At 36.2% G+C, this 17,752-nt stretch overlaps 1 protein-coding gene across 4 annotated transcripts in view; it reads right to left on the bottom strand.

The window, feature by feature from the left end:
• Positions 1–6,296: 6,296 nt before the first annotated feature.
• Positions 6,297–17,752, bottom strand: part of ERCC6 (ERCC excision repair 6, chromatin remodeling factor) — a 119,019-nt gene continuing 107,563 nt past the window's right edge. For all 4 annotated transcript variants that reach the window (XM_001366039.4, XM_007478620.3, XM_016428141.2 and 1 more), the window contains 4 exons: positions 16,991–17,707; positions 14,829–15,033; positions 13,000–13,078; positions 6,297–11,962 (listed from right to left, as the gene is read on the bottom strand). In XM_001366039.4, coding sequence (XP_001366076.2) covers positions 11,540–11,962; positions 13,000–13,078; positions 14,829–15,033; positions 16,991–17,707 — 1,424 coding nt within the window. In that variant the 3' untranslated portion in view covers positions 6,297–11,539. The remainder of the gene's footprint in view (positions 11,963–12,999; positions 13,079–14,828; positions 15,034–16,990; positions 17,708–17,752) is intronic.

Genomic DNA, 17,752 nt, shown 5'->3' on the forward strand with positions numbered 1-17,752 from the left:
ATTAAAATTTCCTCAAGGTCAAGGATATATGTGAAGAGAGCCACACATGTAATTATATATACACTATGTATGTATATAAATTTATGCATATTTATACCCAGAACCAGGTCTAGAAGGAGAAAATATAAGCAATTGTCTACATAAGAAGAAATAGGGAATGAAATGATGAACACTCACTTTTTTAACTAACACCTTATATAAATGTCCAATGAGACAGCTAAATGCAATAGTGGATAGATCTCTGGACATAGCATCAAGAAGATGTGAGTTAGAGTCCTTCCTTAGATACTTACAGCTGTATGACTCGGATTAAATACTTAATCTCTCTGTTCAAATGGATAACATATACGTCTATTCAAATATATGGTGCTTTGCAAATCTTAAAGCACTATATAAGTATTACCTAATATTACTGTTATTTATCCCAGAAATTCTTCCATCCAAGTATTCATTTAGTGACATTAGCTTGTACATGGAAGTCTCAAAGCCTCCCCTAACCAGGCAGGAGGATATGAGGGGGTGCATTTCTACTCTTTCCTGGGATTTACAATTGTCTTTGTCCCAACTTCACAGACGGCTCTATCTATGGTGCCTGACACAGAGCAGATGCTAAATAAATATTTGTGATGATCATGTGCAAATAGGGGACTTGGGTATGATTTTTGTATGTTCACAGAAACCACTAGGAGAATTTCTATGAAGTTACAGAAAGAGCTTCTCTTGCCCCAAGAAAAGAAGGCATCCTTGATTTTTATCTGGGATAGGCTAAGGTTGCTTCTGACTGGCATCAGGATAGTATGGCTATGCCATTGTTTTTGAGCCATGTAGACAGCCTGCTGAATTAGCTTCCCCAGAATATGTGTAGCTGAGCACATTTCTCAATCGTATCTTCTCTCTCCAAAAACAAAGCAAAACTAGACAAAAACAAGTCTATCAGCCCTTCCAGTAAAGTTGGGCATGAACTCTGGCCCCTTGCACAGTGCATGCCCAACTTTACTGGAAGGGCCAAAGGAGAAGCAACTGAGTGGCTGTCTTCTTGTTTTGGTTGCCCATCATCTCTGTATCAACCCCCAAATCAATAGAAGCCAAGGGACCAACCAGGAGGTGATGGTCCTGTGTGCCCAGTTCTATGAGAAGTCCTCCAGTTCAACCTCTTTTATCCAGCGCTTGGTGCCTAGTAAGCACTTAATAATTGTCTACTGTGAGAAGCTAAGCAACACAATGGTTAGTGCCCAACCTGGAATCAAAAAGACTCATTTTCCTGGGTTCAAATCTGGTACCAGACACTTACTAACTATATGACTCTGGGTGAGTCATTTAATTCTGCTTGCCATCTTCCTCATCTGTAAAATGAGCTGAAGAAGGAAATCGCAAACTACCCCAATATTTTTGCCAAGAAAACTCCAAATGGGGTCACAAATAGTAGGATACAAGTGAAAAGAATGAACAAAAAAAATGTTTATTGACTGACACTAGTAGAACCATAGGATGTTAGAGCTAGAAGGCAGAAGGAACCTTATGGATCATCTAGTCCAATCTTTCTCATTTACACATCAGGAGGCTGAATCTCTGGGAGGTGAAAACACTTGACAGAAGTCACACAGAGCTGAGATTCAAACCCAAGACCTCTGACTCAACATCCAACATTCTTTCCATTAACCACCAATTCAAATGAATTGGAATAGAGGACACCATTGATGTTCTCCGCAAAACTAGAACATGGATTTCCAAGTCATTATTTCATGTGTTTTAAAGACAACAGAGAGCCCCAAAGTGACACCTGAATTTGCATTAGCAAAATTCCAATTAACTTACCATCTAATATTTGCTTGATTGCAGTGAGGTATCACTCCAGTTAAAAAGAACAGAATTATTTTCCTGGCTTGACTCAAGGCTGCTTAAGAGGGTAGGAAAACTGTCTTGCGTCTGGTAAAAACACTGTGACTTGGACAAGATTCTCATGCTCATTAAATAAGGAAGTGGGTAATGGAGTTCCACTTAAAATCAGCAGGAGACATTTATATCTTCAGTCTCTAGAGCTTTTGGTGGAAGTTTATCTTAACCACCGATTTAACACAAAATGAGAGTCAAGCCAAGACATTCAGTTTCACCAAGAATATTATTTCCCCAACTATATTTCATAGAACCTTGGTTTCCATAAGAAGAGGAGATCTATGGGGAAAATCCACCAATAATTGTTGATGCTAGTGATATTCAATGTGAAATTATGCAGACATCAAAGTTCTTATTAAATGCAAGCATTTTTTTTTTGTAGGAAAGCTTAATTGCCTTAATTTTGCTAGTTTGACTTGAGATAGTGACAAATTATCCTTGTGGTAAATAAGGGGAAACATAGTAAGAAAGGATTGGGAGGTGATGATTAATTCTATTACAAGAGGAGCTGGTGGTTGATTGCTGCTCAGGTCCTTTGAGGGAAATGATGGTGATCCTGGAGAAGAAAAGGCAGCGGGAAATTAAAGCTGGCTCTAAGGATAAAAGAGGTACTAGACTAGTTCTCTGCTACTTGGACCTAGAGGGAAGAACTATGTGAGAAGGGGAAGGAGAAAAGGGATTAGGAGAGAAGAGAAGGAAATAAGCATTTATAGAGTGTCTTCCAGGTGGCAGGCACTTTACAATATGATCTCATTTGATTCCCACAACCCTGTGAGGTAGGTGCTTTTATTCTCCCCCACTTTACAGTTGAGGGAACTGAAGCAAGCAAAGAGAGGTTAAATGACTTGCCCAGGGTCATCCAGCTAGCAAGTGCATGAAGCTGGACTAGAATTCGAATTTTCCTGACTCCACATCCAGCTGTCAAGGTGAAAAGAGGCACTTTTAGGTTTGATGTAGTAAGGGAAAATTTCCCAAACATTATAATTATGCCAGAGTAGAATGAATTCCTTCAGGTTATCCAAAGAACAGTGAGCATTCATATGTTGCTTTAAGGTTGCATGGTATTTTCCAGGTTATTTCATTTAATCCTTACATCAACCCTATGCTATTATCATTCCCATTTTACAGATGAGACAATTGAAGTTGAACAAAGCTCGTAAATTTCTGAGGCAGAATTAGAACTCAGGTCTCCAATTCCAAGCCTCACATTATCCACTATAATTGGAGGTGCCAAATGTTTTGCCAGCAGACTATTTCAAGTATTCTCAGAACTAGAATAACTTTAACTAGGAAATCATTAACAAAATAACGTTTCAATAGAACAGAAATGATGTTAATATGTGGGTTTCTAAGTCTTCTACCCCAGCAAGAATCTTAGGTATGGTTTTGAATTTCATACCACTATAGGACATGGCCTAAAAGTGGAAGGTTTTTATTGCCAAAGAAAGGCTTTTGAGTTCTAGTATTGTTTCTCTTGGCCGGCTAGATGGCACAGTGGGTAGAGTGCTGGGCTTGGAGTTAGCAAGACTCATTTTCCTGAGTTCAAATCTGATTTCGGACACTTACTAGCTGTGTGACCCGGGGCAAGTCATTTAACCTTGTTTGCCTTGATGTCTTCATCTGTAAATGAGCTGGAAAAGGAAATGGCCAACCACTCCAGTAACTTGGCCCCAAAATCCCAAATGGTTGCAAAGAGTCAGACACAACTGAACAACTTCTATGATACATCTTTCCTTAAAAATCCTTAAAAAATAATGTAAAAAAATCCTTAAAAAATAATGTAAAAAAAATATTGTGAATGCAGACAGCCCCCTTTCAAAGATGCTATAATAATATTCAGGGAGCAGTAATTAAATCAGGTCTACAGGAAAATTCCACCAATAGCAACTCTTCTGCCTGGCCACTTATCACACAAACTCTGAGATCTCATATTTCGATTTGTACAGATCAATCAAAATAGATGAGTGAGGACTTTGAAAACTTTGCTAAATTCTTTGACATCTAAGTATAAAAACTGTTACTGTAGTCATATTAACCAATCTTTAAAATTCTTTCCTCTAATGTATTTCATGAAAAAACAATAAAACATTTTTTTTCTGCTAAATTAACTTTTATTTGCATTAAAGCATGATCCTCTCTAAAAGTCACTGTCATACCTCAAAATAGAATGGAGATAATATTTTGACCTTAAATGCTTTTTATTCAAAAAAGGAAGTAATTCTTAATTTCCCTAGCTGTTCCCCTCAAGGGGAGGGGGGGGAGAAAGGAAGCTAATCCCCAAATTATAGTTGAGGTTGTGATAAATTAACCACCTATGGGTAATAGAAAGTCAAGTAGCCTTGACTTTCCTTTTAGGTCTGGTACCCCTTCTCTGGTTAGGATATCATCCAGTGGGGCTGGTGATTAAACACTTACCAACCCACCTCCGTTAGTATTCACAAAAATCCAAAATAACTCCCAATTTTTTACTTAATTTTTGAAAAATAGCTGAAGCCTTCACCTTGGAGTTTAAACGAATATATTCACTATTTACTGGTTGCTGGGTCTTTTTTTCTTGTGATGAAGAATTCACTTGATTAGATGTAGCAATTTTAAATCCTTTTTTTTTTTTTAGTCTAGAACACACCTGATATTGTTGCTGGGATTCACTAGCTATTTGTGGGTTCCAGATCCTCAAATATATATATTTCCACACATATTACCAAGATATCAGTTTCTCCTCATCATAATCCCACTAGTCCTTTTCTCATTCCCTACTGTCATGATGCACCTAAATTCCTCCATAATCTTTGGGAACTGCTATATTAAAGCCAGAGACCAAGGTCTGACATAACTTTGTAAAAACTGTGCTCTTGACACCAATCAACTAGTGTAATCAACATGTGCCAATGATCACAAGAGGGAAAGGAATGAATGGTTCAAAACAAATTATCAATGCTAGTGGGCTAGTGAAGAACTGAAAACCACTGATGGTTCCTAGCATCATCTTTGGATCAAGGAGATTCCCTCCCCATACACACACCAATTTGATGGTTGGAGAAAAAAATCCCCTGGGGCATGAGCCCAACAAGCTGGATCCTCTTGGATAACATAGTTGAAAAAAGTCAAGTTCTGCAACATTACCTGAAAATTCCTTAGCTGGTAGTCTGCAGAATTGTGACATGCCTAATTCTAGAGATGAGTTCCAAATATAGCTCTATACATTACAAAAATATTAGCAAGCACATATTGGTTTATCTTAATTACCGTAACAGTAGTGGGTTTACAAAGGGTCTGTTGAAATAAACTTCATATGGATTTGTATTTTTAAATCTATACATATCACAGAAATTTGTAAAGTCAAGTGTTTAACTTACAGGGATCAATAACGAGGCGTGTCTCAGAAAACAATTCAATCAAAAACAGTTAAAGCACTATGAGATTTTGAAGTACAAAAAAAGAAAAAGGGACCTTAAAATTTCCCTTAAAAATTGCAAGTCATGAGCCCACTATAGAGGGAAACTTAAAATTCTGAGGCAAGATAATTAAGAGACTTAAAGTAGGGAAATAGAAAGTTGAAGTACACCTTTTCCTTTTTATTATAATTTTAAAACAATCTTCTTGTTCTTTGGTCTCAGCACCTCCCCACACCCTTGAGTGTCTTCTGTTCAAACAAGACCCCTCCTGCCTCAAGGTTCTCTGATTTAAGGTCTCAGCATCCAATAAAAATTTGGTTTGGAAATCAAAACCGAGTTCAGTTATCATGGCAAGTGTTTCAAATGTAGCACATTTTTCCCAGGACCAAATAGCTAAACAAACATAGCCTTGTTAAAAGGGCAGGTCAGACCTTATCCAAAATAATACGTCACCAACCATAAAAGTGTGTCATCTTCTATTCTAAAAAATCACCAAGTTCTTAAAAGTAGGGTAAGTTAGAGCAAAGTAAACTTACAACTCTCACCCAGCTTTTCTGATAAATAATGCATTCCCCTACATTATATTCTTATACAGTTATCTCAAAATAACTTTTAAAAGGTACCATACCCCTTTTATACAGGAATTTAGAGACAAAATAAGGAAAAGTGATGGCCATCAAATCTTGTTTTTCTACTAATAAGATATGAAATACATAATTATTTTAATACTATATGCTACACTTTGCAGACAAAGGGTACAAGGTTCAAAATTAATAGGAAAAGCAAAATGATAGAAGAAAAATCTAAACCAAAACAACTTGGGAATTTCTGAAGACATGATAATACTAATGGAGAATCTCTTCTCCCTTCTAAGCAGATAATAACAAATTTAAATATTTCACACTGAAAAAATGAGATGATGTTATGGATTTTCTCCCTTCATTTGCTTCAAGTTCTCCAGACAAGATCAGAGTTAAGAATTTACTCAATAAATAGCAATCATACAAATCCATGAATAAAGAATTTTATTCTCTATCTCTTGAAATCAGCAACATAAACAAAAGAACAATCTGTAAAACTAATGGGTTTAGCGTTTAGTCATAAAACATGCACAGCAATATATCTTCCACACAGAAGTCTGAATTTAATGTAAATGACTGGCACCTTGGAATATGGATATATGTTGGTTTTAGAGATGTAGTAAGTGCTATTCCTTTCCATGAGGGATTTCATCTGTTATGGCGAGTTCATTAGCCAATCCTTAATGTTGTTAGAACAATCTTTCTATATATCATTCCTTTATGTGAATGCTGTCACATTTTAAGCTCTCTGAGTACAGGGCCTTTGTCTTATTATTTCTGTATTCTCCATGCATAAGACAGAGTAAGTGCTTAAAATATGTTAACTGAATCAGACTGAGAACCTTGCGATGTTTCTCCTACTGGCCAGTTTGGGATGGGAATTGTTCTATGAAAGACCCTCACTGCTTAACAGCGTGGAAAAGCTAAATAACCAGTAGCTGAGCTAAATGAGCCCATCTCCATCTTGCGGTTTGCCAGAAGTATAAAAGATTATGAAGGACCAATAATTTAAATGATGTACTGAAAACTATTAATCGTCAAAAAAGAAAACACCAGAAATGTCTTTTAGTACACATGCATCAATATAGAAATTGGAGACTGTTTACATCTAATCAGAGAGGACAATCTTGAAGTACAATTTTAAGGTCATATCCCATTAGCATTCATTAGCAAAATGTACATCTTTGACTTCTGTATAAAATTTAATTCTGAAAGAATTAAATCTGAACAATTATTTTAAGACTTAAAACACATTCCTGTACTTCTAGACTAATTTTATAAACATTCAGCTCCCATCAACTTACTCCATTACAATACTGAATGTACCACAAATTGGATTTCTTGATTTGCATTTTCCCTCCCCTCTTAAATTTCTATTGATTTCATAGAAAAAGCTGCATAGTTGGGAGGAGAGGGGGAAGCTGCATAGTATGAGAAAAACTTGGGAAAAAAAATACAAAAGTAGAAAATAAGTCCCTACTTGAGTTAAAAAACAACAACAAAGAAAACAACCTAGTCTGTTTTTTTAAAAAACCCTTACCTTTGTCTTAATATCAGTTTTAAGAGAGAAGAGCAGCAAGGGCTAGGCAAGAGGAGCTAAGTGACTTGCCCAAATAACTTGATCCTATCTTTTTTCCTAGCTCCTGACTCCAGCCCTGTGCTACCTAGATGTTCTACAATAGTAGTCTTTTTGTTGTTGTTGTTTAACCCTTGCCTTCCATCTTAGAATCAATACTGTGTGTTGGTTCCAAAGCAAAAGAAAGGTAAGGGCTAGGCAACTGGGATTGAGACTTGCCCAGGGTCACACAGGTAGGAAGTATCTGAGGCCATATTTGAACCCACAATCTCCCATCTCTAGGCCTGGCTCTTAATCCACTGATCTACCTACCTGTCCCTCACAACACAGTTTTAAAATAACTCCTTTGGATCTAGAATTGGAAAATATATATTAATGGCTTTAAGGTATTATGAAATAAAGGAATATCTTCATAGGTATGTTCCCAAGAAGTTAATAAGTGTTTATTAAAGACCTAATTATATATACTAGACACCATGCTAGAGCCCTAGACCACTAAAAAAAAAGTCTCTTCCCTCAAGGAACTTCTATTCTAAGGGCGAAATAGCATATATATTGATAAGCAAGTACAAAATATACATAACATAAATACAAGCTAATTTCAGGGGAGAGTTGCTAGCAGCAGGGAGGCTCAGTGGAGAGAGGCCTCCTTTAGGAAGGAGGCAGTGCTAAGAGGCTGAGATGACGAGACAAGGCATTCAAGACAGATGACAGTTGGTGCAAAAACAGAGACATGGGATGGGATATCTCATGGGAAGAAGAGCAAGGAAGTATTTAGGTGGACAGCAGACTATGCAAAGGTAAATTATGTGCAGGAAGTAGAGAAAGGTAGGCTGAAGCCCGGGTTGTAAAGGGCTTGAAGTTCCACAGAGGAGTCTGTATGTGATCATGGAGGCAATAGGGAGCCACCAGAGCATTCTGATCAGGGAATTGACCTGTGTTTTAGGATTATCTCTTTAGCAGCTATGAAGATGGACTGGAATGGGGACAGACTTCAAGCAGGGAGACCAAATGGGAGATTACTGTAGTAATCTAGGCAAGAAGTGTTCAAGGTCCAAATCAGGGTTCTGGCCCTGTGAGAGAAAAGAAGAGGATGGATGTAAAAGACATTGAGGAGAATAATCAATAGAATTTGGCAACTCACTGGCTACACTGGGTGAGGGTGAGGGAGAGGGAGGCGTTAAGAATGACTCTGAGGTTGAGAAGCTGGGTGACCAGAAGAATGGTTAGGCCTCAACAGAAACAGGCAAGTCAGAGAGAGGTCAGCTTTGGCAGAAAGACGATGACTTGTTTGAAACATGTCGAGATCACCAAAAGATAAGAAATGCCCAGGAAAGTCTTGGGGGGTTGCCTTCAGATTGAAGGTGTGTAAAATGGATGATGATGACTCACATATGGGACTAAGAAAGATGAGAAAGGTAGAAGAGAGAAAAGAGAATACAGTGGGAGGGAATGGTCAATAGATTAAAACACGGACAGCTTGAAAGGAAGACGACTAAGGAAGGACTATCAGTAAGCCAGGAGAGAACAATTTTAGCTGAGTAATGAAATCAGAAGGCAGACTGCAAAGAGTCCTTAAGTGAGTGAGGGAGTGAAACAAGAAGGAAAGATGACCTTTACTAAGCTTTAGGAGAGGAAGAAGATACAAAGGACGGTAGACTAAGGAACACATAGGGATTTCTTAGGATACGCGAAGCCCTGGATGTGTTTGTAGGTGGCAGGAAAGGGGCCAGTAGATAGGGAGAGATTAATAGCATTGCATAATATAACACAATGGAAAAAGCACTGTCTTTGGAATGAAATGATCTAGGTTCAAATGCTGCCTCTGTCAATTAACCATCTGTGTAGCCTTAAGAGAGTCACATCAAATCTTTGGGTTCCTGTCAAATTCTGAGGTTGGTCTATACGGCCTTATTATCTCCTCCAGCTCTAAATCTAATGAGATTAGAAAGAGATGGTGTCTATAAGGGCAATCTGTGGAGAAGATGGGGGAGAAGGAAATCCAGGTTACAAGTGGAGGGTTTGGACATCATCACAGAGCAAATAAAAGGAGAGGATGGAGGAGATGTGCCAAAGAATTGTGAGAGTAAGTGAGGAGGAGCTCAAGGAAAACTGTCTGTTTTCTCAGCAAGGTAAGAAGTGGAAGGAAAAAAATGATGTGAAAGACCTGAAGAAAGAAAAGGTTTAAAAGAGCTGCTATAGATAACGCAATAGGGAGTCAATTAAGGAAGAGTAAAAGGATTGCCTTGGGTCCATGAGGGTCAAGTTGAGATGGATAATACAAATATGTAGTAGATCTGGTCTATATGCAAGATTTCCTCTGATATGTGAACAAAAGCCTAAAGGTAGTAATAAATCCAGGGTTTGTGTTTCAAGACATAAGAAGCAATTGGGGAAAGGATTTGAGAGTACAGGACTGTGTCAAATTGAAATGATTAGCTACAAGGTCAAGATTAGGAAAGTGAATTATTTGAACACCATTACTGAACATGCTTCATAGAATAAGTGAATAAAAAATACATGTCAGAAAACTATATAAGCTATATAAAATCTATATACATTTCATTACTGGATTTTCAAAAGCAGAAAGAAAAGTGAAGAAATTTCACCAAAGCATATACTTTCTATTATTAAATGATACCAACAATTATATATTTAGCACCCTTCACCATTAGCCCTTTAATTTATGAGACATTATTGCCATGCTACAGATAGCCAAACTGTGGAAAAGACAGTTTAGCAACTTGCCCAAAGTCACAGTAGAGCAGTAGCAGAAGAAAGACAAGAACTTTATCTCCCAGTAGATGGTAAACATCATCATCAAGAAATGCTTGACAGTATTTCTGATTAAAGAAGACTACAGCTTCTCTCAGGTTCACTATAAGATTAGATTTTACACAAAACAGGAATAATAACAATTGGACACAAGGCGCAAAGTCTTCAAAAACCAATGACCACAATGGGCCTAAAAAGGCAATCTGCATGTATGTGAAAGTTTGGGGGAAATGGGGGGAATCCACAATTATATCTACCTGAATATTTTTTTTTTAAATAGAAATATTCCACGTAAAGACTAGAGATTTACCTAAACCCTGGCCTACCACTGAAGGTTTAAATTTTCCAATTCTGTTTTCAAAGAGCCCCTGGGTAATCTCCACATTTGAAGTAAATGCATCATAAATGCAGTTTTGGTAACTTTCTTCTAGCTCTTTGTAAAGTTGAAAATGTATTATTTATAGCTTTCATTCTGTAGTATTGAAAATACTACACAATCTAAGGAAAAATATTAGTAGCAATTCACAAGACCATTAATAAAGTGATTTAAAATGCTTTGGAGAGAAATTTACTTTTCTTGATAGTAAATTTGAAAAACACTTTAAAATAGAGCATCCAAATAATATTATTATCATATATATTAACAACTTGATTTGTGAAATAATACTGATCAAATATGATAAAACATTTTGGACCAATAAAAATAATCTAATATTCCTAAGATTCTACTTCATGAGTTTTATAATAATGTTTTCCCTGATATTTTTTCATAAATGCTCACAAAATGTACACAACAAAGGAACTTCAAGAAATAAGTGTTAGGTCCCTGAAAATATCCATGGATCTTACCAAATATGCACACAATCTGTGTCAGATCCAGGTATAAAAATACCAGTTTACTTCAGTAGATCTCAATTTAACGTCATCCAGAAGTGCTAGAAAAATAGTTGCCTGAGGAATATGGAAGTTAAGTGACTGACCCTGGGTCTGACACTGAAGAGAGGCCAAAGGCAGGAGGTGACCCCAGTTTTTCCTGATTTAGCTTATGCCCCACTGCCTCTTTGCTACATGGTTCTTATTGCAACTAAAAATAAAAACGGAACAATTGTTATGCACACATTCGCTTTCAGTCAGCATCATATCAGTTTCAGAAATGAATGAGAATTTCTTCTTAAAGCCGCAATTATGAGGTAGATTCAGTATAAAGTAAATATAAAACAGTCTGTATTTACATTATTTTCTCAAATTCTATATAATATACATGTTAAATAAGACTCATCCACAAATTTCAATGATAAAAGATTCATTAAAAGTCTTAATCAGCAGAACTCAGGCTTTAGCTTCCAGACACCTTCACCATTCAAACCTCGATGAAATGTGCAGAGATTTCTCAGCAGTTCTCTAAATACACAAGATTGTGATGTGGATAACTTGGATTCAAACTCTTGCAGTATCTCTTGGGTGCTTGCCTGTCCATCAATGCGGGCCTGGAAAGCTATGAAATTCCTCATTTCTACCAAAAGATCATCATGTTCTGTTGCAGTGAGTAATGAAGCAGAAGCCTGCTGAAGGTTCACATTTTCATTTTCAATTCTCTGTGGCAAGATAAGATGGTTTCTAGTTCTCATTTTAGCTAACAATGATGATGAAGCTAAAGCACCAGATGAAGATTCTCCACCTTCTATTTTCCCACTAAAATGTGTTTGGGTGGCATTTTTTTCATCTTTTTTTAGATCAGCATCCTAAAGAGAGAGATTTTAAATAAAATTAAAACTTGAGTTATTAAATCAGTTGTTATAGAACATTTAAGTTTAATTCAAAATACAAAAGGCAAGCCAGATGAAAAACAAAAAATAATGATTTTTTTGTTTAAGTAGATAACAAGAACAAGGATATCTTGTTCCTTAAATAATCACAAAATTAAAGTCAATTCCAACCAATCTTGGAATTTTCCAATTTAGTTTAATAGAGAACAACAGTATCCCCAAACTATTAGTATCTTAAGTATTGAATTTTGGCATATGGAGTACTTGTACATTAAGCATGAAAATTATTATCACTACTAATAAATTTGGAATAGTCAAGAAACAAAGAAAAATTCGATACTTTCTACAAGTCTTTGACTAGTTCCTTACTGCTAATTGTATTCAATATATCACTTTCAAAAATCCTTTAAGGGTTTCTGGTAGCTTGTCTAAAAGTTAGGGAACAATCAATATTTTTCAGGATAGTTCTTCATGCAAAACATTTGCACTCTCCCATCAGTTTTGTTCCAAAATTAGGCCCCAGGCCTAAAATGAGACCTCATTTAAGTGAAAAAAAAAAAAATAGAAACCCATTCCCTGAAAAATAATTACTAAAAAACACAAAAACAGAAAACACCTGGTTTTAGTCTACATGTAGACCAATAAGATAACACCTCATTTGAGGTTAAGTTACTGAGAATGGAGAGCCAGGAAAAAAATTAACTATTAATCTCCCTATTTTCTGAGCTATCTTTGATGTGTCTTTAGTTTCTAGATTATTGATCCAAAGATGCTTTTATCAATTGTTATTTTTTGTAGGTCTTACAGAAGTACTCTAGGAACAGCAACAAATTTAATGATTTAAGACCAAGTGAATTTTTATCCTCAATATGAAAAAGCCCTACAGACTGTAAAGCACTACACAGATTTAAGGTGTGCTATATGATGTACATGCACTAGCCCCCGAAATGACCAAGGAGAACATCCTTACTTAGATTCCATCAAGCCCAATGCTGTTACAATGTGTATATTACCTGGCACTTCTCTTTAGTAGACTTTGAAAAAGGCTGTGAAGCAGGCAAGTTAGGATTCCTTTTCTGCCCAAATCTACTCCTATATGAGAAAAATGTTTGCATTTAGTGTTTTGGAGTAAAAAATATCCAACCAACTTCCAATTTTTTGTTTTCCAGGGATTTTTTCAAGGCCATCTAGTATTGATTCCCACGAACACTCTTGATTCCCACATAGTTCTGCTCAAAGATCCCTCTTCTGCTCTACACAGTGCCATAAAATTCCCACAATCAAATAGGGATTACTAGATTAAATCTATTATCTATGGTAGCATCTAAATTTAATGTCTAACAGAGCACACAAGCTTTCCAAACAATTTTTAAGCACTTAATCTGTGCCAGATACTGTGCTAAGTGATATAAAGAATAAGAGAGACTAGTTCTAGTAAGATATGTCTGGGAATCATCTTCATAGAGATGACAACTGAACTCATGAGAGGTAATGGGATCATAAACTGAGATAGTAGAGGGAGAAAAAAAGAGAGTAAAAGACTTAATAGAACCGTAAAGGACACCACTACTGAGCAGGACATGGATCAAGACACATCAAAGGGGTCAGACATGAAGGAGAACCAAGAGAGGGCCGAGTTACTAATACCCAAAGAAGAGAAAGTATCTAGGAGGAATTAACAGTGTCAAATATTACATAGAAACCAAGAAGGATGAGGACTGGGAAAAGCCATTAGATCAGACTTACCAATTAAGAGCACTGACAAGAGAATAGATACAGAACCCAAATTGCAGGGGATTTAGAAGAAAGGAAGTAGAAATATTGAGTGTAGATTTTTTTTTTTCTAGAAAAGAAGATATAAGAAAATAGCCAAAGGGTATGGCAAGATCTAGGTTAGTGATGCCTAATGTGTTTGTAGGCAGCAAGAAAGACAGTGAGACACTGAAAAATCAGAGAGTGAGTATGAAAGTGGGGTAATCTCTGCTGGAAAGAATGAGAAGGAATGGAATCAAGGGCATATGTTTGCAGGTAGCAGGACTACCTCTTCATCAAAAACCTCAGTGGAGAAGATAGTGAAGGATGGTGTCAAAGGGACATAAAAGATGAAGAGTAAGGGAGAGAACTTTTAACATACTGTCTATTTTTCAGTGAAATGATGTAAAGTCCTTAACTAAGAGCGAAAGAGGTGGCATCAGAGGCAGGGCATCGATTAAGGAAGAGAGATAGGACTTCCTTGCTGCAATGAGAGTCCAATTTAGATTAGAACAGCTGATTATTGTAAATTGGTTAATATTTTAACAAAAATTTAACTAATGATGCTCAAATTCCTATCCCTTTTAAATGAAGTGTTCTTTTTATATTAGTTTTGAAATTAGGGAAAGAAAATAAGCATAACAGAGTAAGTGTCCTAGCTGCCCCAAATGCAAAATCTCAGTTGTGGAGAAATAGAATAATAGCAATCCTACTTCTCAAAATTACTCAAATTCAGTCTAATAATAAGCCACAAATGGTCAACTCTGTTTTGAAGACACATAATTTTATGAGGAACAATTTCCATATTTAGGGTTCCCATGTAGTGACAAGGTAAGATTATGAATTGAGAATATTTGAAACAGTTAGTGCTTTATAGGTTTGGATGCCTGCACCATGATAATGGAGAAACAGCATGGGATAGTAGAAAAAGATTCAGACATGGAGTTGGGGATATGTAAGTTCATAGCCAGCCCCTGTCATTTATTGAACCTCTCCAAGTCTATTTCCTCATCTGTGAGGGCAGAGGTTAGGCTAGAAAGTCTCTTAACCTATAATCCTATGGATCCTAAGGGTAGTAGCGATCTCTTACTTTCCTCCACCTGGTGCACCTGACAGACCATTACTGCCTGTCCATGTTGGCACACCAGAGACAGCACCCAAACACCGCTGACGAGACATCTTCAGTGCTTTCAATGCATCCTGGGCTACTCGATTTGCCTCTGCTTCCACTAATACATAATCCGGACTAGAAGCTTCCATTATAGCATCATGTTTCATGACGCTGTGAACTCCTCCTAGTGAGACAAAAAGAGAAAACTGAAATAGTCTACACTTACACAATTGCTAGTTATGGTCCTGTCCATTCAAAATGGAGAGGTAAAGGTCTTATGTTTTACTTTAAGTACAAAAAAGATAAGGACCTAGAAAGAATATCTGTTCCTATTTTGTAATATATAGATTAAAAAGCTAGAAAAATTTTCTCTAGAGAAAAATGAATCCAAGGAATATGATTGACTATTCCAGTAATTCTCCTGATGATTTAGAGTAATTGCTTTAAATACCAATTATTTTATTAAGTTGTAGAAGACTGATGCTCTCTGAAGCTATTAAAAACTATGCAAATTTATTTGTACTACTATGCTTATATTTTTGAGTTAGATTTTCCTCCTCTTTAAAAATCAGGAAATCTACACTCAATTCTATCTCCTACCAGTATGACAAGATTCATCTCCTTTATCTCAAACCCTCTTTATAATTTACAATTTCTAATCTGTCTTAAACAGGGAAATTTGTTTCTAATCTGCTTTGGACTAAGAAATCTTTGAGAGCCAAACCAGCGGTCTCTCAGAGGGTGAGGGTCCTCTGCCTAAGTGTGACAGTCCAGCTGAATAACGGAGTGAGAGACACTGTGTGCTCAAGCCCACATGCATAGGCATCACACAGAGTTCTTCCATGGCACAGAGATGCGTTTATTATATAGGTTAGTGAGTACATAGTAAATACGTCTTTGGCACACAATCAATTTTCTACATACATGTTTCTATGGAACTTAACAACAGACACAAAGTCTAAGGGGATAGTCAATGAAACATTGCTGCTACAACAGAAAGGGAGATAAATGACATAGGTAGGGTGATCTGGAGGTTAGATGTTACTTTTGGCCAGCTTTCATAATCAATCACAATTACTTAGGAGATGGATAACAAAACATTTCATAGCTAGGTACAAGGTTAGAAGGTAATTTTTTGAGACAGACAATTTACAAGTTCTGTTTTTCTTGTGTTACTTTAAAGCACCTGGCAATGTTGCCTGGTTTCTGTCTGCAGTGAAGTGTGTCTTGAAGGTGACTGATGTTCTTGGTTTGCCTGGCTTATAATGGGAGTGAATGCAACTCTGTGGAGAAGGAAAGGAGGAGGGTAATGGGCAGTGATCTTTAGGTTTTAATTCTGTGAATGTAATCTTTTAGGGTAATAATCTGGGGAGATTAAGATGGGATATATATTTATTCTATAAATCTTTGCTCTTATATCATTTCTTTTATATTGGAGAGAGAATAATAATCATCCATTATTAAGGGAAGTTAAAGAGAGAGAAGTCACAGGGGGGATAAGTGAGGGCCTCATTTTCTGGGGGTTGCCTTGCAGCCATTTCCCAAACTGTGACCTTGTCAGCCAATGGAGATATTATGACCTCCAGCAAAAAATAAGTAAACCAAGCATTTTTTAAAGAACTGTATCTAAAAGTAACAGTAAATAAGTTATGAATCAAGACCCAAGGGCTACTTAAAAGTCATTTTACTTATGTTTGGAATCTGAGCTATATTCTGGATGTTAAAGTTGGCAAGCAAGTAAAAAAAAAAACCAACTAAATCAAGAACTTAAAACTAAATTTTAATTATTAGCAGGTGGCAAATTTTGGAAAAATATTAAAAACCGCATCATTTAAAATTAAATTCTGATATTAAACATAACATGCAAATAAACTAGTTTCTGTTTTTCATATAGCCATTCAAAAATGAATTTTCTCTTTAAGCAATTTATTGCTATGAACTAAAATATAATTTTTCAAAAATTTAAATTTTCTCCAAGTCTTTAGAAAAGATCAAAGGTAGTTTTGTTTGTTTTTAAATTTAAAGACTAGTAAGAACTACCACAATTTCTATTTCTGCCACAAGTCAATATATAATTTTTTAAAACTCCTTTCAACTTCTAATTATAGCACCTTTATGGAAAATTCAATGAAAAAGATTACCTGATCTTTTGAAAAGTTTTTCCAGGACGTAATCATCATTTTTTTGTTCATTTTCCTCTTTCTCATCATCATGCCTCTGGTATCGTTTTTGTTTTACCAAGTGGGGGATGCGTGTTCCTTCAAACCTAGCATCTTTGGAATGTTTAGATGTCTTAACATTCTGTTTCTGCCCTTTATGCTTTAAAGTATCCTTTCCTTCCTCCAGATGATGCTTTGTTTTGGCTTTGTGTTTACAAAACTGGTTCTTGGTTTGCTTGCTCTCAAGGCCAGGATCTAGCCTGGCCTTTAAGCTTCCTTTCTTACAAAGAAGGTCTTGTTTTTCATCTAAATCTTCACCGCCAGCTATCCTGAAGTTTTCAGCAATACATGAAGAATTTAAATTTTCTCCATTTCCTAAAATCATTATATTCTTTGATTGTTCATCTGTGATGGAAAATGTATTTGTGTGTACACATTTATCTTCTATAAGATCAGCTTCAACACTCTCCATTGAAAGGCTGCTCTGGTTAAAAGTTCCTAAATTTACACCTGTTTCTTCAGCTTTATCTTGTTCTTGAACTGAACCAGAAATGGCTTTGGAAATGTTGGCATCAAATGATGTGCTGCATTCTGGAAAAACATCTGCTTGGTGAACACTTTCTTTGTCAGCAACGGGAGAGGAGCTTTGAAATTTTCTTTTCAAATGATGTTTAGGTGCTTGAACATCTGAACCAGTTCCTATTTTATGGATTTAAAAAAGAAAAAAAATGTTCATTATACTGT

This window comes from Monodelphis domestica, chromosome 1, assembly GCF_027887165.1.
Source record: "Monodelphis domestica isolate mMonDom1 chromosome 1, mMonDom1.pri, whole genome shotgun sequence".
Classification (NCBI taxonomy): Eukaryota; Metazoa; Chordata; class Mammalia; order Didelphimorphia; family Didelphidae; genus Monodelphis; species Monodelphis domestica.